Source organism: Mustela erminea, chromosome 11 (assembly GCF_009829155.1).
Source record: "Mustela erminea isolate mMusErm1 chromosome 11, mMusErm1.Pri, whole genome shotgun sequence".
In the NCBI taxonomy this organism is placed as follows: Eukaryota; Metazoa; Chordata; class Mammalia; order Carnivora; family Mustelidae; genus Mustela; species Mustela erminea.
Window position 1 is genome coordinate 67863589 of NC_045624.1, and position 25581 is coordinate 67889169.

Genomic DNA, 25581 nt, shown 5'->3' on the forward strand with positions numbered 1-25581 from the left:
AGGAACTGATCTTTGAAGTGGCCCCTGGTGAGACTCCACTTGCTCTTAACAGCATCCTGAAAGGGTTTATAGGGTGCAAAACGAGGACCTTATTTAATTTATGGAAGTGGATTTTCACCTTCTTTATGTTAGGTGAAAAATAAAAATCCCTCTCTGCCCCCTACCCCCGTATCCCTACATGACCCATTTAAAATTGCTATGAAGCCAAATTCCTGCTATTTTATAACTTTATCAAGATCTGTGTTTTCTATTTCAGAAGGATGGGCCAATGTCAGAAGCAAAATCAAGGGCGTTGTGAAAAGATCTGTGGTTCTCACCCTACGTACCCTTCTTTTGAACCACACTGCAAATTCTGATTGGGCTTGAAAAGGACTACAGCCATAGAACAGAAGTGTTCACCGTGTCAAACATTATTCACATTAGAGAAACAAAAAAAGAAAAAAAAATCTGAAAGTTATCAGTGAACATGTTCTGTAGCTTTCACAGATAATTAAGGTTCTGGATTAAGCCGATGGAACCTATGTGCCTTGTGGGTTCTAATGAATGTGTAGACAATGCTGTGGGCCTGTACTTGGTCCCCTATGCTCTCTGTGCCTCTCTTGTGTCACTTATGACCTTCTACCCGTACTGCAAAAGCGTGTGCATTGGCCTTGCTCATCATCATCCCTGTCTTGAAGGCATGAAGCTGGTTTATACAATGTCTGCACACCTGGCAGGCTCTAGTGGTGCCCTGGCTCCAAGTAGGTGTGCAGCAAATGTTTGCATGAATAGACAACTTTATCAGGTCTTCTTATGCTTTCATAAAACTTTAATGCATGCCTTTAGCCAGTTTTATGGGCATAGAACTATGAGGCATCTCTTCCTACTCATCTTTAAATCATGTAAGCAGGGGAAATACTGCTTGTTTTTATGTGTAGGACAGTAGGAACATCACAGTTCATGGGCTGCGGTTGCTTATTACTTCTACAAATCACAAAAACACAGGAGTATAAAATAAACTTGGAGCAACTTCTGATTTCTCATTAAATCTAAACAGCCTGGGGTGAGTACAAGAGATGAAACATCTATTGAATTAGAACTCCTAAACTGAAAGAAAATTAAGTACCAAAGTGAACACAGTGAACCTTTTAAAAGATGGTGAGGCCACTCATTAAGTCTTGCATGCAATTTTACAATAATTCTAAGTATTGGATTCTATGTTATCCTGATGGGTTTCCAGGGGCATTCACCAATGTCTCAGTCGAGGCAGAATTCTTATGACTTGGAAACTTCATGGTGGCTTGTATCTTATACCATTCCAGCCTCTGATTGGGAGGAAGAGCTCCAAGGCATCTCTCTATTTCTGGGTCATCATTATTTGGGTTATTATTAATATTATTTCTGGATACCCCCTACAGATTTTTAGCTCCTCGCTTACAATGTGTCAGGCCCCGGGCAGGAAGATCTATGATGAAATGGAAAGAATTTAGTACGAGAAAAATGGCAGATGAGTGAATAGTTGAAATAAACTGTAATTAATACTATTGTAGGGGCACCTGGGTGGCTCAGTGGGTTAAAGCCTCTGCCTTCGGCTCAGGTCATGATCCCAGGGTCCTGGGATCGATCCCCACATCGTGCTCTCTGCTCAGCAGGGAGCCTGCTTCCTCCTCTCTCTCTGCCTACTTGTAATCTCTGTCTGTCAAATAAATAAATAAAATCTTAAAAAAAATACTATTATAGAAGCATATATACAAATATATAAAATGGCAAGCCTATCTTTCAGTCTGTAGTCCAATCCCATTTATGAGACTTAAATTTTCTCTGTCGTACGCATCATCTCAAGGCACATACTCCTGTGTTTATCAGTTTATTGTCTTTCACCCTCAACCAGGTTATGACCTTCATGTCTGTTTTGTTCCCTAGTTCATCCTCATGATGTCACGGTGTTGGGCACATGGTAGGGTCTCGGTAAGTATTCCTTGGAAACATGAAAAAAACAAGGAAGTCCAGATTTATGAAATCATAAAGGAGGGGAGGGCTTTCTCTGCTCAAGGGAGTCAGGAGAGGCTTCCATGCGGAAGAGCCTGGGCTGGCTCTTAAAGGCTGAGGAGGAACGAACAAGGCCAAGAAGATAAGAGAAGAAACAGGGTGGGAACTCACGGAGGTGGGGGCCAGTAAGCCACGTTTGGGGATTGGGTGCATGGCTGGAGCCTGAAGGCTGAGGCTTAGAAGGAACAGGTAGTCAAGGGTCTTATATGCTATGCTAAGAAGCTTCGGCTTTTCTCCTCAAGGCAGTGTGAGCCATCCCAGGCGTACAACGGCTAACGATCAGAGCAGACTGCTCTGAAGTAATGGGAGCTCGAGGTGTGACCTGTATGCCTTCAGTTAGGCTTTTCTCATAACGCAAGGTGGTTCTAATCCAGAATCTGCTAACAGACTCTCGGGAGTGAGAAACACATCATCGGTAAGAAAACACAAAATCACCTTCCATGACGACAGGCCGTGTAGACTGTGCCCTCCTCACTGCCAACCACGAAGTTATTGACGTCTCCCGTCGGGAAAGCCATTCCGGTAACAGCCACAGGCTTGGACTTATTGTACACCAGCTCCATGCTCTCCTACCAAAACACGGCGTGGTTACGTTCCCTCTGTCAACTCCTCGCCATGCCAAAGATAGCACGGAAAAATCATTTGGCTCAATCGTCTGTTTGCTTTTCACACAGCGTTACAAAAGACCCCGGCTGTGCCAGAAACCACGCTTTGCTGCCCCTGACATTCCTGCTTCTGTGTATCTCTGGTTTCAGGCCGGCTGGATCTCATCAGTGTGGGCTGCTGCTTCTTAAGTCAGGCAGAGATGACAGGTGAGAATTTCACAACTAATGGTGCAGAAACTAAAGATAATACTGTAATGGTTACACTTGTCAGCCCCAGGCTTTAATAAAACACACAATACCCTTGTATTTACAAACATTTTCTAAATCAGCTGTTCGTGAGAATACACGTGTATTAATATCAGAGGTACTAAGCACATTTGTCAAAGCAGCACTCCATGTCCTCTGTGGACGCAAACCAGAAAGTTGTCGCTCAAGTCAGAAAAACCAGATTTCAACGGGGATGTGATTTAGCGAAGGGCAGTCGTTGGGTGTATAGGCTGAGCTAAGTCTTTAAAATAGCAAATGGAAGTATTTTATCTCAGATTATTCTCAAAATTGGGAATCAAAGTGTATTTTAAGAGACCTTCTGCTGAATTAAGTTTAATGACAGGGAAGAGTAATTAAGTGTAATGAACATCCCTAAATATTTCTGGCTATTTACATCAAACAGCCTACTTTGTGTACCTGAAGCAATTGAAAAAAAAATCATGGTAGGGGATCTTGTTTTTATAGTTGCTAGGGAGGTTAGTCTTCTCATGCAAAGCAGTAAGCCAGGTCCTCTGGGCTGAGGAGTCCAGAAATCAGCTGCGTGTGCTAAGGGTCTGGGTAGCTCAGTGCATACGGTCGTGTGACATGCTCCCTGTACACGAGAGCGGCACATACGGTGCATGCATCTGTGAGGGGACCCTACAGTGGTACAGAAAACCGGACCATCCCATGGGTTTCTCCGTCACTCAGATCAGCAGCAGGAAAGGTACAGTCTCTCAATCACCTTCTTAGAATAGAGAGGGACCTGGGGCGCCTGGGTGGCTCAGTGGGTTAAAGCCTCTGCCTTCGGCTCAGGTCACGATCTCAGGGTCCTGGGATCGAGCCCCGCATCGGGCTCTCTGTTCAGCGGGGAGACTGCTTCCACCCCCCCCCCCACCCCGCCTGCCTCTCTGCCTACTTGTGATCTTTCTCTCTGTCAAATAAATGAATAAAATCTTAAAAAAAAAAAAAAAAAAGGATAGAGAGGGACCAGGGTGACTGTTGAATGCTCCGGGGTCTGCCTGCCACCCTTGGACATCTCTGCACAAGGACCAGAGTGTGGGGCACACTAAAACTAATAAAAACGGTCTTGTGGCCCCTGTACGATTGGTTTTAACTTAAACTAATACATGCTTAATCAGCCAAATGGGCAATTACAAATTCCTAATTAGAGGGTTCATGCTTATATCTTTTTGAAATCTCCACGCTTTTAAAGACAAACAACATATTGTTGAGAATTTTAAGACAAAGTTATAGAATAGCCACACACAACTCCCGACTTGTATGATGATAAAGACCAAAGAAACTGAACTTTGATAGTTAGGAGCGTATTGGCTCTTCCCCACCAACCCCCTCCCCGACCCAAAATTATAAAAAGAATTTACTTAGTCTTAATATTCTCTACATCTGTATTTTCTGAGACTTATGGGAGGTTCTTTACGGTTTCACATTTCCTTACGTGTCTTGAAACTCTAGTGTCTTCTAACATCAGGAGCCAGACATTCTAGGTTCATTATTCCGGGAAATGGAACAGAATGTTAACACTGAGAATTATCGCCTACATATCTTTGTAATTTTCTTGACATTACCTCACATTTTTGTCACGGTCTCTAACACTAAACCCCTCCCTGCGTTTTTAGTTGGAGGGCAGTGAAACGCTCCTCTTTCTCCCCACCAAGAAAGACAGACAGAACGTGTCTCCACGTGTGCTCATGCGTGCTCATACGCAGCCCGTATGCACACGTACTCTGCGAGTCGCGTTGGATGCCTCCCCCCAGGGGTCTCTTCCCCTCTGCTTCTTTGTTTGGTTTCCATTAGTGTCATCAGTAGTGGTTTGGAAATTCTGGAACTTCTGCCTTTTCAACTTCTCATTTGTTGAGCAAAGAACAGCAGGAGCCGTCATAACCGACATTCCAGAGGAGAAAACAGATGGTTGGACAGACTCTTCATGCATGCAGGCGGTCGTCTAGGCTACAGATGCAAGCGAGGGCTTGGATTTCTGTTTTGTGGGGACACCTTTCCTCCAGGGCGAGGGCCCACAGGGGATTGAATCTGTGGGGCTCCGACTTCGTGTGCATTTGTTTAACCATGCTGTAGGGTAAGTAGGATTCATACCACAGGCAACTTCTATAATTACTATGCTTTAAAATGGATTATTTCATTTTCACTTGAAACTGACCTAAGGATTAACGTATTATAATAATTACATGATTTGCGGTAAAGGAAATGGGTTTTGGCTTCAGGAGGAGACTGCTGAAAGCAGGCCTCACTCTTTCAAGTGCATCCATTGGTTTTAGCTCCTATAGGATGTGAGGGTTTGGCTTTTAGGAACTATGTTCCATTAGGCAAGTATCTCTTTTAACCAGGATGCTCCTCTGTGTAGGGGAAAACAAACCCACCTGCGGCGTCGAGAGCATGTCCAGGCTCCAGGAGCACATTTTGCCATCAGTAGAGACGGTGATGAGGTTATGAGCGTTCTGGGTCCCCACAACATTTACACAGTACACGGGATGCTGCGAAAACGTAAACATGGGGGCAATCAGACGACGATCCAGGAGGAAATGCTTCCATTGGCGTGTCAAACGCATTTCTCTAAAATGAGGATTAAAGACTGACATAATCCTATAGTAACACAAGCCTCAGGTCATTTGCCACTTTTGATTCGAACCTGATCGCTTTCTAAAAGCTCTGGCAGCAACGCCTCATAGTGGAAACACTTACCCAGCTTCACCTTGCTCCGTCAGAGGCAGTCCGCCGGAGCTGAAGGAAGCTGCCGCAAATGATGATTGATGGGGCCGAAGCCGCACAGAGCTCGGCTGCTAAGCTCACTGTGAGTGATGAGAAAAGGCAGCTTTCAAAAGAGTCTAACTACTGACTTTTGGAATGAGTATGTGTCACTAAATTTGGAGGGTGCTGCATTACAGTCACAAGGCCAAACATTCGTTCACATTTCTTAAAAAAAAAACTGGTTAAAATTCATCAGCCTCTTTAATTTGAGGGAGAGATATGGGTAGTGGGGCTTACTGGCATCACGCACCTCAAGGGAGAAAATTAGGCTCATTTCTGTTGCTGCAAGATCTAGGATAATGATAGATTTATTTTTCAAAACATCAGTTGGGCTACTATGGAGGCTTCAATTTGGCCAGGGCCTTGAGGAAGGTCATGGATACATCCTGGGAATTGTAAGCAAGATGCTCCAACCTCCCGTCATAGCTCTAGGAGGTTACCCTACTCTGTAGAATCCTAAATGTTAAGCTAAAATCATTTGCAGCTGCACATTAAATGCTAAATGGAAGGTTAGCAGAAGCAGAACTTAGCAGTCCTGTGGGTCAGATTTCAGGCAGCTTAGCCATCCTGGGCCAAGCCACAGCTTAGCTGGGGCCTCTGTGTGCAAATAGCTGACAGTCAAAGTCTTACTCTTGATGAGTTACTGTCCGTAGTACCTAGCCACAATGACAATGAAACAATCTTTAATATCGGAAAGTTGATATCATATAAAGGATGGTTCCCAAACTATTATTATCGTATAAACTCCTGGTCAGAGGGAACTGTAATCATCATCTAGAGCAGCTACTCATCCGTCTCCACCAAGAGGTGGTCCAAACTCAGCAGAAACACCTTTCTTAAGGGTAGTCAGCTTTTGTGCCAATGCCTGGGAGTTCTTCCTTCCACCACTGGGGATAAAGAAAGCTTGAGGAGAGGCTTGTATTTAGTACAGTGATCTCTGGGACCGTACGCATCAAGTCCAAACAATATTTATAGGTTGCTGTTATATACCCCTCTCCCCCAGTCATGTCTTCCTCAGACTAATCCTCACCAATTTCTTCAATGGGTCTCGAGTACTTGGCTTTCCGGCTTTCAATACCCTCCTGATACTGGTCGTTCCCTTTTGAGCACGTTACGTTTTGTCTGAGCTCCTCTTACAGCCAAGTTCTGAGAATGAAACACCACTGTCGACCTATATTCTGACCAACAGAATATAGAAATCTAGGAAATGTTGAATTTTCACTTCTTGCGTGATCAAAAGTCCACCGTACTGATGTATGCTAAGATGCCATTGGTTTTATTGGTAATCGCATCACCTCTTTTACCTGTGCCAATGGACGGGTAAAAAACTGAAAAAACTGAATCCCTAAGTCTCATTCACGGCACTTTCCTACAGAAACTTTCAATCGCCCTTGGTGGCTATGGCCAGTGGTGAGTACAACAAGGATCTGAAACTCACTGCTTTCCTCATCAGGTCTCTAAGTTTCAAGAGGACTGACCAGTTGTGGGACTGTGCACAGTGGTTTTTCCCAAGCCTCTGGCATGTGTGGAACGTGTAGCAGTGAGCAATGAAACTCAAGGCCCCAGCCACATGCATTCAAAGCTCTGTGTGGAAATCCAGTGGGAGAATGGATGAAACAAATCCTCACCTAAAAGCAGCGGACAGTCTCACCGAAGCATGGGAAAGCATGGTCCAAATGCTGCTGTGAACCTACAATCCACCTAGTGAGTTTCAGCAAGAGTCCAATGGGGTTTCTTTGTTAACCACCAGGCATCAACACAAAGCACCAAAATTCTAGTGGATTGGGACTCCTAAGGGTGGTTACAGGAGGAAAAGGAAAGCATCTAGAAGAATGTGTAGAGCCAACTGCCTAGAGAAAGAATGTGCGTGGTAACCCCTCCCCGCCTTTAATCAGTACTACTGGCCTGTGCTTTCATGAGTAATAAAACTCGGCTTAAAAGAAAAGAGAGAGATGTAAAGAAACCAGAACAGAAGCAGACACGTGGGAAAGCCTACACACACACACACACACGGGCATCCACAACTCTACTTAATGGAAAGAAAAAAGCAAAGCTACAGCTCATTTTTCCAGTATACATGCCAGATTGTTTTTATTTATTTAAGGAATAAACTTACTGTGTGGCAGAAGGGTTTTTGCTTTAATTAGGATTTCCTGTTGTCCCAAATGCATATGTGTGGTGGGTGTGAAAGGAAATTAGTAATCTGTGGCAGGCCTCTTTTTCCTTAACCACTTTTGATCCTGGTACCAATCAGCCAGGCATTAGTGGAAGTTGAAAGGGAGTCACAAAATTAACTGTGCCCTTTTAGCTATGGACTCAACAAAATGCAGCAAAAGAGGGGGGAGAAAGTATTTTATTTTTGAACAGAAACAGGTTACTGTTTGATAATAATGGTATTTTAGTTGTGATGCTCATATCCTAAGTTACTTGACAAAGAAAGCTTGACTCTTTGGAAGAGCTCTTGGATTTGGATTTCCCCCTGAAACTTATTGCTCTAACGTTTGGATTTATAATTTTTGAAATTTCGCAAGATATGCTCAGAAACCCACCAGATATCCACATCCAGCCAAGAAGTGCTTTCACAGGACTTGAGCAAACACCTGCATCAAGCCGTCTTCTCCTGGGTCACAATTTTCTGTTATTAGTTTGCAGAAATGGGGTAGGCAAGAGCAATTTCCAAGATTCTCAAGAACTAGTTTCACCTGCATGTGTCTTAGGCCCAAGTCAATCAGAATTAAGGCTGACTTGGTATTTGTCATTTCCCATTGTCAATCTTACAAGGGTGGAAGAATTTTCCTCTTCATGGTCTTAGCTGAAGCAGCTAGCAGTCCTTTTTTAAAGCTAGAATGGTTTTGAGGCCAGCAGATGGAACAAATGAGGCAACCACATTAAGGAAATTGAAACAATAGTAGAGCTGTATCCTTGGGCATAATTTGGGCACTTCAGAGAAAGAACATCAGTTACTCTGAATGTCAAGGTAGCAAGGATTGATGGAGACATGCCTGTCTTCTCATTCCTCCTAACAACTGCTAAACACACCTGTCATTCTCTTAAAGGAAATGACAGAGTAGTTGTCTTATGAACACTATACTGAACCTCTTCTGCTAAATTGTGGGTAATGGTTTTGAGATGTTGACTTTTAACCCGTGGGATTATATTGTCACTGTAGACTTTACTGTTGAGACTTACAACCATGCATTCCAGAATTTAAAGTCATAGCACTCCCTCAAATCACAAATGGAAAAGGACTGTTGGCAAAAGTCCCATATACCATCCCTAGACATGAAATGCTTACTCTTCATCGCCCATTTGAAAATACGAGTTTCCACATTACAATGTCAATGCAAAGAGTTTCTTCATAACAATTTCACAGATGCCTCTTCCAAAGTTTCTCCCTGTGTCCTTTTGTAGTTTTAATCCATCCCCACCACACCAATGGTCTTTGGTACATCCAGAGAGATCCCTTCTCTGTGCTAAAACTTGTAGATCATTAAGATATTTTTCTACACCCAGTGCTTCCTTCACCTCCTTTTCACTTGGCTTTATTTCAGTCAGTCAGGACACACTTATTACAAATTACACGCTTCTAACTTGGAGTTACTGACCACGGGCGTACTTCTGTCAGTTATCCCCTTTCAGGGCTTGGGGTGGCTGACAGGGAAATGACAAAATCTGACTTACTGTGTGTGCAGCAGCTGACAAGGGTGTCCTCTGCACTGGTGTCCTTCGATGACTGCGATTATCCCACAGGACAATCTGGCCCGAGTAAGTCCCACCAACCACCAAGTTGGGATGGAAACGAGCGAAGCACACGGACATCACAGAGGACTGAGAGGAGAAAGGGGAGAAACATGTACCGTGAAATGGGTGGAGAAGGCTTATTTTTTCCTGAAAAGAAAACAGCTCATCACATCAACTCAACACATCCTGGAAAACATAAAGCGATTGTTAAATGCATAGTTAGTAGACTATTTTGTGCCTGGACACAGACTCTTCCCTTGAGGTGTTGGTCAATGGTTACCAAACTTGAAAAATGACATCCTGGCCATGTCTTCAAATAGGCATAAAACCTATCTTGTGTGCATCATTGTCTTGTGGTATCTAAAGCGTGGTTTGTGGACATTTCCCATTTTATCAACACAACTGCATCAGAAGTAATATTAATTCTCCATGAAAAGTCTTTACAAAGCAATTCTTTACTTTGAGGGCATGGCCACATCGAGCTGTACTATATACAGTGTTGGCAAAGTTTCAACGACCTTAAGACGTGGTGCTTTTTTAGGCTTTGTGTTTTCATCTTAATGTAGACTTCTAGGAAGTATACTGACCTCAGACTGCTCCAACTGGTTCCTCCCCAAATTCCCTCACCTCCCATGGGCATTCTCCTGACCTTGATCCTACCCACTTCAGACAATTCTTAATGTTATTCTTTGCCTATTTTAACAAACAGTCAGAAGTAGATTTCAGTCCAACTCTACCAGGGTCTGTCATAGCGTCATGAATGTGGTTTCTGAAATTCCGCAAAAGACTACTGGGCACTATGTTTTAGAGGAAATTACTTAGAACCATGATACACTTAAAATCCGATAAGTTGGCCATTCCACAGTCGCAAAAAGTCCATTTTGATTCCCACTTCCATGTTTGTGTTTGTATGTGGAAGCAATTTAAAAAAAAAATACATTTTATCCTTTCAATAACCTTACATGTGAGAAAAGCATTGTGCCAGGCATGATGGGAATACAAAGGGAGTCACTGTGCTCAACAAACTTGTGCCGTGATAAAGGAAACTAAAAAGCTCCCATGCCGGTGACCAGAGCTGCATATGCTGCTAGTCTAAGCCTTCCTAAGAGATAGAGAAAGACGCCTCTCTGCATAGACATAGTCATGTGGCGGGGCGCATGCCTGGGTGAGTGGAGAGTAAGGTGGGTCGCTGTCTTCACTTGTCCCTTGTTTGACATCCTTGTGCATTTGAACACACAAAGAGCAATCTTGAAGGTGATGCCCTCCATGACTAAATCATCATAGTAGCACGTGCGCGTGTACGTGTGTGTGTGACGGGGGTGGTGGGAAAGATTAGGTTTAGCTAGGGAAGGAGAGGAAAGGGGAGAGCGGAAAGGGCGGATGGTTAGCAAGACCTGGTGAATGGAATGTTTCACACCTTGAAGTAGCTCCGGAACACTCAGCAAGTGAAGAGGAGAAGAAAATAGGCATCCCTGAGAGATGGGGTAATAGGATGAAAGACTGGAGGCTGAACAGCCCAAACCAGTGGTCTGGTTTTGATGGGAAGGAGCTTGCAAGGAAGAGGCGGGTCGTAGGGAATGTGGCTAGAGGGGAAAGTCACCTGGGCCAGACAAAAGAGAGCCTTGAATGGCAGGCGCTATCTGGATTTTTTCCCCCGTGGGCGATTGTGATTAATCACAGCTTTCTGAGGAAAAATGTGAGAGGATCAAAGGTTGTAAGTGATAGGCCAGCAAAGTAAAAACGTGACTGAAAAAAAAATTATGATCTCTTCCTGACTAGGAAGCTAAACGTCCACTTCTAAAAAGATCGGATCTACTCTTAGCCCAAGTCTTCCTTGCCAGAAAGAGCCTCAGACACGCTGAGGTAGAAGAAAGAATGCAGACTCTTTTTTCAATGTCGTGTTTTCCTAGTTTGAATGATTTTCAGTTCCAATTCCTTGAACACGATTAGATGGAGAACATGCTTGTGCCCCAATCTGGTTTTCATAAAGTTCAAGAATAACTCTCAATAATGATACTGAATTAAAGAAAAAGAAAATAATGCTGGTCAGCTTCTTGTTTTACACATCCCACAGAAGCGATTCTTAGTTTTCAACTGATGAAATTCTTATGTTGCTTGAGCTATGTGGGAAACATTTTCTTTAAAGCTTTAGAGAGACTTAAAATTACCCAGGTGGTACCAACAATTGAATTTACCAAAGCTCCAATCAATATGGATAAAGGAATGTCATTAAATTTGAAAAATCCAGAATTCAACCACTTGATTGCTTCTGTGTTTTAGTTAAATCTCAGCAAATGCCACTCCAAACCTTGCACAGTTTGTTAAGAGACTAAACTAGAAAAAAATAAACAGTGGAGTGACTGCTATGAAACTGAAACACACAGTTGTCAATCACCTAGAATCCAATTCCACAAAGGGAGAACACTGTCTGATTCCTACTTTTTCATTATTTGTTCATTATTCACTTATTCATCGAACACGTAGTGCCCAGCAAGTACTAATGAAACCATTTCAAAGAGCTTTAAGTGTGACAAATGCATGCAATTGAGAATTCAGAGTTCTATTTGCATTTGATAAAAAGTCAAGTTCATGCTAAAAAAGAGTCACGGTATCTTAGAGCCCAGAGTTCTACCACCAAAGTCTACTTGTTTTGCTGCAAACCCAAACATGAGGACAAAGAGTAGATACACTTATTTTGCATTTTCTATTTGGAAGATTAGCAATGGAGGAGTAGTTATGTGATTATCAATTTTGCTTATACTTTAAGCTTTGTACATTAAGTGTCATATGTATTCTATGTATTCTAGAATAGAAAGGCTCAAGACATCTCCAGGGTGGGTCTCATTTGACATGCTGTCATTCATATGGACACAGGAAGGCAGGAGGATCTCAATTACCTAGATGTAAAGTTTAAAATGTAGTCATTTCTTGAGATGTTTTTAAGTACCCTGAGGTTTGATATAATGGTGGCAAACATCTGGTTGATTGACTGAAGTTTTTACTTTTCATCCAAATGTTTAGGTTCCCTTCGTCACATGGGAACAGTCCCCCAATTAACGGAGAATTTCTTCTAATTTGGAAAGTTGGCATCAGCCCATAGGAGGAAAATCTTAGAGGAACCCCAACAACCTCTTACGGCTCATACAGCTACTGACCTAGTTGTTGCCAATTGTTTTGGAATTTATTGACTGTTAGCATAAGGAGCAAAGGAGGATATTACCCTGTCAGTTATAATGATTTGGTAAAGAGTAAAAAGAACGTTCGAGAAAAACTGACGCTACTAAAATATGCAGTGTTTCTTTTTGTTCTTGTTTGCATAGTACATCTTCTGAAGACACAGTCTATGAAAAAACATTATTAATAATCTTAATGTTATTTTGAAAACTTCATCATTTTCCTAGGCATTTAAAATTTTGTATCCAAGTCAGTTATTCAGGATCATAATAAAGCATTATTAAATTATATGATTAATACAACTTAGACAAGCAAAATTAACTGGAAACAAGAAGCTTCCCTACCTTGTCATTCTTAGTTCCTTAACAATATAGACCTCTAGAGATATTTCTGGAGTTTTAAATTTTTCCTTATTTCATTTTCTTCTTTAAAATGTCAGAACCTTAGATTGAGTTTGAGAAATAAGGTATGGCCTCAAAACCCTCCAATCAAGTCATTTACACAAGTGGAAGAATAATCAGATAGCTGATGAGAATTTCTGGACAGTGTTAAGGTCTAATCAGTGTAAATTTTTCCGGCACTACAGGTAGAGGTTTTCCGAGGCTAGTGAGTTCACAGAGCTGGCCCAGAAATATGAACTCATACAGAAAAAGCCTGATGTAAAACAAGTGAGTCTGAGCGGCTCTACTCCAACACCAGTCACACAGGGACACCACCACGTGAGGAGCCAGCGTTCCCAAAAGGACTGGCACAGCACTTCGCACTTTGATTATCTGCATATTCTAAGTTCTAGCCTATCAGGAAAAGCAAGGTCTGGGGACTCTGTTTGGAGCATGGGGCATCTCTGCTGACAGTTTCTGGTCCACATGTCCACTTGCACACGAGCTGACCCACTAGACGGGTCCCACGTGCTCCTCTTCTATTTCAACAAAAGGCAGTTTTCACCCCATTCACCCCATCCACAGGGTGAATTCGGAGATGAGATGGGTGAAGACTCCGCTTTCAAGGGCTCCCTCTGCTCGAGGCAGCCCCATCACATTCAACTGCAGCCGGCCCCCACACCCTTCCTATGGCTGTGGGGGCTGTTTTCTATTTTAGAGAGCTAATCCTGGCCAGTGTTGGGACGGTACTTCCCCTTAACCACAGCCCCAGATGCCCACAGCAAACAGCCTTTGGTCACTGCTGGCTGGGCAGCTTGCCCCTTCTGTTCACATTTGATATGGTTGCCCGAGTCCTTTTGTGTGTGGCGCTCTGCCCACTCCCCAGCCACCGTGCCCGGGTGGGAGGGAGAGGGGTCCTGCATTCAAAAGCATCTACTATTTCAAGTACCATCTCTTCTGGGGAGAGGTTGGTCCCCAGAGAGAATGGCCATATTGTTGCCATATGCTGTTTAATGGTGGCTGACATTTTATTTGCCTAAAAGCAAATGCTTAACTGTCGGAGGGCTGTGAGGCAGACAGATCAGATGCTTCTGGCTACTAGGGAGCTAGAATAGACTCCTGCAAGTACCTACAAAACCCACAAAGATATTTCTTTTGTTAATGGAAACACGTGTAATAGGAGAACACTGCTGCCGAAAACCCCTCTTACAAGCAATCCCACAGCGCCAGGCGGCTAACAGTGTGGAAGGTGTGTCGGTGGCGAAGCCAAGGCGTGAGTCGTGAGTCGGGCACTTCACTTTAATTGAGGGGGGAGGAAAGGGTCTTTTTTTCTTTCAGAGCTCCCTTTTCTTCTGCCTAAGTCTCTATCCCAAGGCGTACATGTCATTCTTCTAAACTCTGAGAGTGACCATCTACTGAAAGTTATCTCCCCATTAGTCATGGAGTGCCCAGGACCCAAGATGCAGGGAGCTTGCTTGCAATCTCTTGACTCGGTTTGTATTCAAAAAATGAAAAGCAGCTCATTCTAAAATCTGATTCCCCAGGGCACCTGGATGGCTCAGTTGTTTAAGTGCCTGCCTTTGGTTGAGGTCATCGAGCCCTGCGACGGGCTCCCTGCTCAGCAGAGAGTCTGCTTCTCCCTCTCCCTCTGTCTGCCTTTCCCCCTGCTTGTGCTCACTCTCTCTCCGTCAAATAAATAGATACAATCTTTAAAAAAAAATGTAATTTCTTAAAGATTAGAAACCACTCACAATGATCCTCTTTCCTATAGTCATTGAGAATTTTCATATCTTTCCATAGTGAGCTGCTCCTGTGTAGCAAGAGACAGACCTGGCCTGGGTGCTGAGAAGACAAAAGCTCAAACCACAAGAAGATGCCACTTCTTACCGAGGAGGATGGCAAGGATTTAAAAATGTCTGCATGTCAATTATACCTCAATAAAGCTGAAGGGGGGGCAAAAAAGGGGCAAATGCCAAGTGTTAGTGAGGATATGGAGAAATGGCAACACTCCTGTGATGCCAGTAGAAACATGACATAAGGCAGCCACTTGAGACAACAGTCTAGCAGTTCCTGAACAAGTTAAACATGCAGCTAACGTATGAGCCAGCAATTCCGCTCCTAGATATACACCGAAGATAATGGAAAACACATGACAACACAGAAACTTGTACACGAACCTTCACAGCAGCATTATTCATTAAAACCAAACAGTGGAAAAAAAAACCCCAAACATCCACCACCTGGGTTATAAACAAAACATGGTAAAGACATACCATGGAATAGTAATTCATAAAGAAAAAGAAACACCGTACTGACACATGCTACGACAGAGATGAAACTTGAAAACATTATGCTAAGTCACAAAAGGAGTCATAATGTATGACTCCATTTATATGAAGTGTCCAGAAGAGGCATATCCATAGGGGCAGAAAGCAGATTGGTAGTTGCTTAAGGTGGAGGTCAGGGGGATAATGGAGAATGACTAGTGATGGGCATGAGGTTTATTTTGGGGGTGATAAAAACTTTCTGGAATTATGGAGTGGCAATGGTTGCCCAACGTTGTGAATATACTAAAGAACACTGAATTCTATACCTTAAAAGGGTCAATTTTATCTCAATTTTTAAAAGTATTAGCCTTCTGATTTGTGGAGCTCGCTAACCTTTTTTCTTATCTTCAGGACAACTGCCTAGACTATAATGATCACTCTTTCCTCCACCTAAATTGTTCAATTCTACTTACCTCTCCCAGAACATCTTCATTTTCCACTCCCTGAGAACCACAGAGGTGGAAAGGAAGGCTGACATCCTCGAAGGTCCTAAAGCTGACTTCCTGCTCTGACGCCGTCTGGCTGTAGGAATCCTCTCAGCCTTACGCGGGCGTTTTGTTTTGTTTTGCCTATTTTCAAATTATTTATTTTAAAAGACTGCGGTGAAATACGCAACATAAAATGTATCAATCTAACAATTTTTAAGGGTCCAGTTCAGTGGTACTAAGCGCATTCACACCGTTGTGCAACCATCACCACCATCCACCTGAGGACATTTCCACCTCCCCCAACTGGAACTCCATACCCATGAAACACTCATTCTCCCGTCCATCCTCCCCCTGGCCCTGCCCCACAGCAACCATCATGCTACTTTGTCTCTAGGACTCTGGCAACTCTTGGAACCTCATGTAAGTGGAATCATATAGTATTTGTCCTTTCGTGATTGGTTTATCTCACTCAGCACAATGTCCTAATGGGGCTAGGGCACCCATGTAATACTCCAAGGGGTACTACATCTGTGTCCCAGCAAGTAGCAGAATTCCCTTCCTTTTTAAGGTTGAATGCTATTCCCTCGTATCTTTATGCCCCATTTTGTTTATCTATTCATCTGTCGGTGGACATTTGGCTTGCTTCCACCATTTGGCTCTTGTGACTCATGTTACTATGAATATGGGTGCATACAGATATTTCTTTAGGATCCTGCTTTCAGTTATCTTGGGCAGATACCTGTAAGTGGAATTGCTGGATCATATTCTGTTTTTAATTTTTTAAAACTGTCCTGTTTCCTGACACTGGGGAGGGTATGTGCTATGGTGAGCGCTGTGAAGTGTGTAAACCTGGCGATTCACAGACCTGTACCCCTGGGGCTAATGACACATTATATGTTAATTTAAAAAAAAAACAAAAACTGTCCTGTTTCCTTTAGTGACTACATCATTTTACTTTCCTACCAGCAATGCACAAAGGTTCTGGTTTCTCCACATTCTTGACGACCCTTGTCATTTTTTGCTTGTGTTCTGTTTTGTTTTTTCTAGCAGCCATCCCAATCGGAATGAGGTGTCTCAGCCTCAATTCTCAATTCATAAGAGGAGCGTGATAGTTCTTACCCTGCCTACAAACAGGTCATTTCGTTCGCCTCTCTTCTCTTGTTAGGTTGATACACTTTATGTTGTGTATTTCAACACAGGTTTGTGTTGAAAATAAATAAATAAAATAAATAATTTGAATTTCCTCAAAAGGAAGACTGGAAGTTAGTAATGCAGTTTAAAGACTGATCAACAGCATGCCCCCACCTAGATTTAGAAGTGATTACTTTGTGACTTGAAGAAATATTTCCAGACACAGAGAAGGTCGAGATGACCCCCTCATTTTGCTCAGCAAATCCTTCCTAAACAACTCACATAGTAACACTTGGTCCCGCCTTGACAAGCTGGGTTGACAACTGTCTCCTGAAAGCGTGACTACACCTTTTGCTACATGGCTTAACTCTTTGGAGTCCCTATTTTTGCAAGCCTTGCTTCCTGTCTGGGACGTTCTCTCTCTCTTCCATTTCACAGATCTTCATGGCCAGTTATCGTTCCTGTTGTGGGTAGTTAATTCCAAATCTGGACATATAATGAGTTTGGATAATGAGGAAGAGAAGGAAGAGGAAAAACAGTGCAATGTTAGCCCCAGAGATGATTGTACTGAAAGTCAAGATTGGATTCACGTCACATTTTCATTCATATGCAGACTTGTACAGCAAGCACTGGAAATTTGGGGACTTGAGGTTCTAAACCATAGTTGGTAGTGCCTTTAGCGCAAGTACTTCTGAATCCAACAAAATTCCAGGGCAATGAGATAATTTGCAGACTACTCCCCAAAAGTTTTCTGAAATGAGATTTTTTTTTTAAGATTTTATTTATTTGTCAGAGAGAGAGAGAGAGAGACAGTGAGCACTGGCAGACGGAGGCGGAGGGAGAAGCAGGCTCCCTGCCGAGCAAGGAGCCCGATGCGGGACTCGATCCCAGGATGCTGGGATCATGACCTGAGCCGAAGGCAGCCGCCCAACCAACTGAGCCACCCAGGCGTCCCTCTGAAATGAGATTTTTAAAGCCATATTTTACAACTTGAATCAGTGCTGGGAACCTACTTAAATGTGATGTGACTTTATACCTAATTATTACTTATTTGTCATTTACCTGTATCACCTCAGTAGGTGTGTGGACCCCTTTGACTATTTTCAAAATCAGTTGCTCCAGATTTGCCTGTACCTTAGCATTATCAAGGAGCTTTAAAAAATTCCCTATGCTTAACTCAACACCCAAAGAACAAATAATCCAATCAAGAAATGGGCAGAGGACATGAACAGACATTTCTGCAAAGAAGACATCCAGATGGCCAACAGACACATGAAAAAGTGCTCCATATCACTCGGCATCAGGGAAATACAAATCAAAACCACAATGAGATATCACCTCACACCAGTCAGAATGGCTAAAATAAACAAGTCAGGAAATGACAGATGCTGGCGAGGATGCGGAGAAAGGGGAACCCTCTTACACTGTTGGTGGGAATGCAAGCTGGAGCAGCCACTCTGGAAAACAGCATGGAGGTTCCTCAAAATGTTGAAAATAGAACTGCCCTATGACCCAGCAATTGCACTATTGGGTATTTACCCTAAAGATACAAACGTAGTGATCCAAAGGGGCACATGCACCCGAATGTTTATAGCAGCAATGTCCACAATAGCCAAACTATGGAAAGAACCTAGATGTCCATCAACAGATGAATGGATCAAGAAGATGTGGTATATATACACAATGGAATACTATGCAGCCATCAAAAGAAATGAAATCTTGCCATTTGCGACAACATGGATGGAACTAGAGCGTATCATGCTTAGTGAAATAAGTCAAGCAGAGAAAGACAACTATCATATGATCTCCCTGATATGAGGAAGTGGTGATGCAACATGGGGGCTTAAGTGGGTAGGAGAAGAATAAATGAAACAAGATGGGATTGGGAGGGAGACAAACCATAAGTGATTCTTAATCTCACAAAACAAACTGAGGGTTGCTGGGGGGAGCGGGTTTGGGAGAAGGGGGTGGGATTATGGACATTGAGGAGGGTATGTGCTTTGGTGAGTGCTGTGAAGTGTGTAAACCTGGTGATTCACAGACCTGTACCCCTGGGGATAAAAATATGTGTTTATAAAAAATAAAAAATTTTTTAAAAAATTCCCTATGCTTGAGGCATATCACATACCAATTAAATCAGAATTTCGGGGGAGGGGGTGGGTAAGACCCAGGCATCAATATTTTTAAAAATTACACAGGAAATTCCCATTTGCTGTCAAGTGAAAAGTACAGTTTTAAATCAGTGGTTCTCAAACTTATCTGAATATAAGAAGCACATGGAGCGTTGATTAAAAACTCTATTCTCTACGTTATTCCTGGGTCCCAGCCTGGAACTTCTGAATCAGGATTTCAAAGAGGCCCAGCGGTCTGTGAATTTAACCAGCACCCGGGGTCTTATTGAATTATCATCGAGAAATTTGGAGAACCCAATTCTAAAACAATGAATTAGTAGAATAGGACCCAAAGTCCCAGTGAGATGTATTTCTTTTTGCATTAATGTAGATCATCCCTGGATGTTTCCTTCACGTGTCGTGTGCTTTGGTCACAACCTGCCCAACAGGGACACACGTGATCCAATAAACGTTCCTCTGCTACAAGCCATTGCTTAATTCCCTGTAATTTTATTGGCTAGTTGTTACATTTCCCCTTGCTTCCTCTCCCTTCCTGAGTGACTGAGCTCTTAAAAATGGATCAGTAAAAAGGGCGGTAAAGGTTTGGTCCCCAAATTCCCTTCAGCATCATTCTTCATGCTGACCCTGAACATCTGAATGTTTTCCTGTTTATTGTTAAAGGGGATAATGAACATTAGCATTGTGACATTACGTTACATGGTTATTTGCTTAGTGGGGGGAATTCCAAAATTTTTGAGCACCCACTGAGCACCAGACCTGTGGTGAATAGCAGTATTTACATCTTTCTAAATTAGAAAGACAGAGACATAGACAGGCAGAGACATAGATATTGCTATTTCAGTCCCACTGGGTGAATAGTTTTGCCTTCATTGTTCCAGATTAGGAAACCCAGGAGTGGGCAAATAAAACCACTGACTTGGATCAAATGAATACTAGGTGGCAAAGCCCAGATTTGAACAAAAGCCTGGCTGATTTAGAAGACAAAATGCCATGAAAACCTGCATCTGTTGAATGACGGGTGCATTTTCTCTTTGAGACGCCCAAGCGCCCCCTGGAGTGCCATGCCTAGGACTCCACACTGTGGGACTTGTAATCACTGGCTGAACTTCATTCATGTCCACACGGCAGAGAGGGACTTTGGCCTCCCTGCCCACTACGATGGCCTTGGCGTTGACTCTCCAACCCCTCTCCAGCTGGACTTGTGCTGCCGTGTACAGACTGATCACCCGTCTCAGCTCTTAGCCTACCGTTGTGACAGGTGACAACAGAGCTAATTAGTACCGATTGTGGTGATATTTACCATGAGGTGGGTATTTCCTGCTGAGAACTGATTGAGACCAATTACTCATTCCATAGGAGTCTACTGAAGAGCGAGCAGCTGGGGACGGATCGTGTCACTACTGACAAGCTCTGCATTTCTTGTCACTGCTTTGGGAGAAATGCTTTGTTTTCATCTTGTCACTATACAGCCAAATGAAAAATGCCATTCCAAAACAAGTTCTTCTTAAATGAGTGTTTAACCCCCCAAATAATGATGTGAATTATTAATTATTCTAGAAGGGAAGGGCACTCCTGCATGCTTCAGCAAACAACACCGACCCAACGGCAAGGTGAGGAATCTTGGCAAAAGTTCTTTAAAATGCAAAGCTGTTCTTGGAAAGTAACTGCTCCAACCTGTCAAACCACACAAGGCATCGGAAACCCTCCTCATGCCAGGTGTCAGACTGGATAGGACCTACATTATACTGCAGAACAACTGGGAAGGTCCTTTTTCTTTGTAAAAGGAAAGTCTGTTTCCTTTACAAACTTTGCTTATAAAAGGAAAAGTTGCTCTGGCTCCTATTTCAGTCATCAGAACTGGTAAGAGTTCTATAGAGAAATCAGCACATATTTCTGTTTTATTTTTTCATAAATGTCTTGTAATAGTTGTAGATTTGCAGAAAGGTAGTTAAGATGGTACAGTTCCCCTATCCGTCACACCATTTTCCCCACAGTTAACAACTTCCTTATTGTTATACTCATGCGGTACGTTTGTCACAACTAAGAAACCAATACTGATATGCTAGTACCAAAATCCAATGTCCTTTTCCTGTTCCAGGATCCCATCTAGGAGACCCCCTTACATTTAGTCATCTTACCTCCCTAGGTTTCTCTAGACTGTGACAGTTTCTCATACTTCCCTTCTTTCTGATGATAGCCCAAATCTTTTTAGGTCTTATAAGCATTTTGACAAAAAAAAAAAAAAAAAAAAAAGAAGAAGAAGAAGAAGAAGAAAGAAAGAAAGAAACCACTAACATACACATACATACGTCATTTTTATAAATTTGTTCATTCCAAAAGGTTTACTATGGATAAAGTGAGGCAGGGCTATACCATCACATCGGGCGATAATGCTCACTGAAAAATGCTCGGGTCAAAGAAGTTTCTTCGGTACAGACTTCTAATCATTGACTTACCACTTACCACACCTGGAAAAGTGTGGCTTCTCTAGGAAAGAGGAAACCCAGGTTGCTAGGCCTCGGCTAGAATAAGGACGTGGTGCAAGCTGAAAGTGACCTTTTACTTTACTAAGAAGGACAAAAAGAATAGGAAGAGATGGATACATGGGTTACTTTATATGTTAAGAAGCAGCAACTTTCTTCAAATCAAATATCTAAATCTTGCTTAGTTAAAAAAAATAAAAAAGGAAGTTGATACTTGGATACGTCACGTGTGGACATTCACCTCTTTGATTGACATGAGGAGGGAACTACAGAGAACTTATTACTTTCCTCAAACAGAAGGAAAAGACTTCCAATTTGACAGGAAAAAAGTGTAAGCAGAATTAACTTCAGGACTTGTTAAAACATGAAGGATTAATATAAAAAGAGAAAAAAAAAAAGAATGAAAGAAGAAAAAAAAAAAAGGTAGGAAAGAATTGTGACTGTCTCCACTTCAGTATCTTCAAAAATGTTTGCGGTTTCTGAGAATGGCTCATCGGACCACATGAAAGTGACGCTAAGGGATTCAGCCACACGACTTCTCTAAATCCAGAGCTGGGACTCCTCTACGCTTACCATCAAACCATCTCCCTTGAAGTGTAGCCACAAATTAAATTTATTTTTTATTGAAAAAGTACTAAGTCCTTACCAAGAGGGCAAACACAGCATTCCTCCCCCTACCCCCGCTGGCCTTCTGCCCGCGCCCCCCACAACCTTGACAGGCTAAGCCATGTAAGGAAGAGTCAGCTTTTTAGTCTGTGAATTCTTCCTTGGCCGTGTTAAAAAAAAAAAAAAGCAAAACAAAACAATGATGGCGTTCGGCTGTAGAACACGACAGAACTCAGTGATCACGTATTCTTTTTTACAAACACAACAGTAAACAGGGCAATCAGATTTAGAACTGTTGCACTAGCAAGGATGTCTAAAAATAATTGCACGATAGATCTGTCTTGCTCCGTGGACAACTTCCTTCTGAATTGTAGGATTTGGATTCTTTGCTTGAGGTGGAAAAAGGAGGAGGAAACGGCAGTCTCTCTGGGAATGTCACTCAACAACCCCCTGCTGATAAAGTAAATCTCCATTTGGAGGATCCACCCAAAGAGTCATGGAATATCCCACATTAGATTATTACCAAGCCACTGAGGTCAGAAATTATAGGGGGACCATTAAAAAAAAAAATACACACCCAACCTAAAGTGTTCCACTCTGCATATGCTCTTCACATGTTTTTTTTTTTTCTTTAATTTACTGTAGTGGTTTTGACAGCTGTGACGGTGCATGGAATCAGTGGGATCATTCTAAATTTAGCAGGAAAATAAAAGAATTTTGCAAAAATAGGTCCTTTCTCATATTAAGACAATATAGTGAATACAGATCTTGGGGGATAGCCAAGAAGAGTGGGGTACAAGGCAAAAGCACTCTTTGTCTCTTTTTACCTGCCTGGAATTACTTAGATGTGCTTATGCCTAAGGCACGGAGATGAACCAGATGACCTCTTGGACTATGTCTAGCTTGGTGGCTCTATTGATAAACTATGACTTTGAAGTACTGAGAAGGACAGAAAAAAACTGGGTTTAAGTGCTTGCTAAAAGATGGATGCAAGAGACAAGGGTGAACTGACTTTTGTGATTGTCACCCAATCCCAAGGCCCACCCAGCCCCCAATTTCCACACCAACGCTTTTTCCACTGAAGATTCTTTGATGTTTAACAAGAGACTCAAAGACTGAGAGTGACTAGAGTGTAGAAAGGGATAGAAATCTGTCCCAGTTGTTCATTCCTAAACGGAAATAAGTCCCCTCTTAACATAACATGTAGGTATACTGGATAAGTAGGTTTCAAATTCCCCAGTGTTCAACCTGAGCTGATTTTTAAAGGAAGGACAAAATAATAAACTCAGAGACAAAACTGTACGAATAAAAATTCCTTTGGGATCACATGGCTGAATTTACAGCACTCTGGGGATTTTTCTATGTCCTTTTTTGTCCCCTAGGGGCTAACCCTACCTCATAAGATTCAGAATGTACAAATTAAAGGCCATTTACACGGAGTTTGAAGTTTCCAGTTTTGGAAAAAGAATGCAGAGCCATATGAAAGGCCATCCATCAGTAGAATCCTGTCTGAGGATTCAGACATTGAATGATAAGGCTGATAAGTGCTGGTCAGCAGGAAGAAACGTGATCATAATTCCTAAATTCATCTGCTGGAGTACACCCAACAGGCATGCCAGTCCATTATCTTAATGCAGTGGAATACTTTGCTTTGTGGTATCTAAATAAAAATACACAAAGAGAGTATTTTTTTCCCCTTTTCCCTAAAAAAAAAAAAAAAAGATTTTCTGTTAAGAAGTGCTGTGGTTTTTCATAGTCATCTGAATTTTGTTTACAGACTTGTGATGAGGAACATTTTGTCTTTGGAATTGGTGGCCACTAAGATTCACAGAGTAGCTTGTGTACCTCTCTGAGGGTTAAAAAAAAAAAAAAAAAAAAAAAAAAGTAAGGTGTCCAATGTTCCTGAGGAACCAGGGACAATATGAAACCAGATGATGAAGAGTTAAGAAAAACTTCTCAGCCTGCTAATGAACTCCATCCTGCCCTGGTGAGACCACCCTCCTTTTTAAGTAAGAGGTAATTTAATCTGCATCTAACTGAGTTGTGTTTGGGTTTCATCCAATCTAAGAGTATCAGTGTGATAAATTATAATGCATTGTCTGCAATACTTCACAAACTGACTAGAACAGACCTGAAAACCAAGATCCCTCGGCCTGATTTCCTAACTCCCTTTGAATATTTTTTGCCCTTTTCCTGTCAGACCACTCCAAAACTTGAAAATGTTTCTTCTAGCTCCCTCACACTGAATGTTATGTGCTTCGAGCTCCATTTGATTAGATCCACAATTGTTGGCTGTGTCCATTAAATCAAGCCCCACACTTGAAAACGACACCAACTGTGAGACCAGCCAAATACTATAGCAAGAGAACTAACATGGCTCCTTTAGTTTCCAAAAGGTTTCTTTACATGTTAATTTCCTTTTGTAATCCATACTGTGTGCTGGGAAGTGGGTTAGTGAAATGGACTCCATTCCTATTTCAGATTCTGAAAGAGCAGCTGGATCCAGGCACCCCAGTGTCTGTGGGGAAAATGGGCTAAGACTGGGGAGGGGGTCAGGAAACTCCAGTTGTGTCAGGGGCCCTGTTGCTACAGCTGTGGGACTTCGTCCATGTGACTTAACTCCTTTAGGATGGTTTCTTCTTTTAGGTTAAGAACCACTGTAATAGGGATAAGGCCACCTTCTTTTCATTTGATGGCTTTAGGCAGGTCCAGCTCTTCAGAATGCAAAAGCCCAACTGTTTTTCTATAAATGATCCATCCTAAAATCAACAGATGATCTGTCGTAAATAAAAGTGATGGGAATTGTATTAAGCTGTTTCCTGTGCTGGTGAAAGGACAGCAGCCTTTAGGGTGACACATAAAATCTGTGCAGGGGAGTCAGGATGGGATCCCCCCCCACACCCCCATCATATGATACAGATGTTGTCATGTAAAGATTCATGGGCTGGTAATCAAGACCGATTTTCTGTGTGAAAATCCTCTTAATTCTATCAGGTTTAATTTCCTCATAGGCAACATAATGGACATGTTGTATTTGTAAGCCTCACAAGGGCAAGAGGTATGCTTTTCTTTTCTGTGTTGAGCTTTGTGCTCAAAACAGTTCCGAAGAACCAGTAAGTATGTGCATTCTTATTGCTGCTCTAATATTACCAACCCCTGAGTGGCTTTACAATACAAATTTATAACCACACACTTCTGGAGGTTAGGAGGACTGAAAGTGAGGGGTGAGCAGGGCTGCATTTCTTCCTTGTGGCTCTAGGCAGAAATCAGTTTCCTTGACTTCTTTCTAGGGTCTACAGGCTGACCTCATTCCTTGGCTCAGGGCCACCTGCCACCTTCAAAGCAGCAATGGCTACTAGAGTCTTGCTCCTATCACATCCCTTTCATTCTGCTTCCTCCATCATCACATTTCCTTCTCAGCCTGACTCTCTGGACTCCCTCTTTCACTGAGAAGAACCCATCCTTATAATTACATTGAGTCCACCAAGATAAGCTGGAATGATCTCCCTTTCT

At 42.4% G+C, this 25581-nt stretch overlaps 1 protein-coding gene across 3 annotated transcripts in view; it reads right to left on the reverse strand.

Annotated features, from left to right (window-relative positions):
• The window catches only part of DYNC1I1 (dynein cytoplasmic 1 intermediate chain 1), a 299879-nt gene that overhangs the window by 58999 nt on the left and 215299 nt on the right, over positions 1-25581 (reverse strand). For all 3 annotated transcript variants that reach the window (XM_032304874.1, XM_032304873.1, XM_032304875.1), the window contains 3 exons: positions 9348-9494; positions 5279-5392; positions 2464-2597 (listed from right to left, as the gene is read on the reverse strand). In XM_032304874.1, the coding sequence (XP_032160765.1) occupies positions 2464-2597; positions 5279-5392; positions 9348-9494 (395 nt within the window). The remainder of the gene's footprint in view (positions 1-2463; positions 2598-5278; positions 5393-9347; positions 9495-25581) is intronic.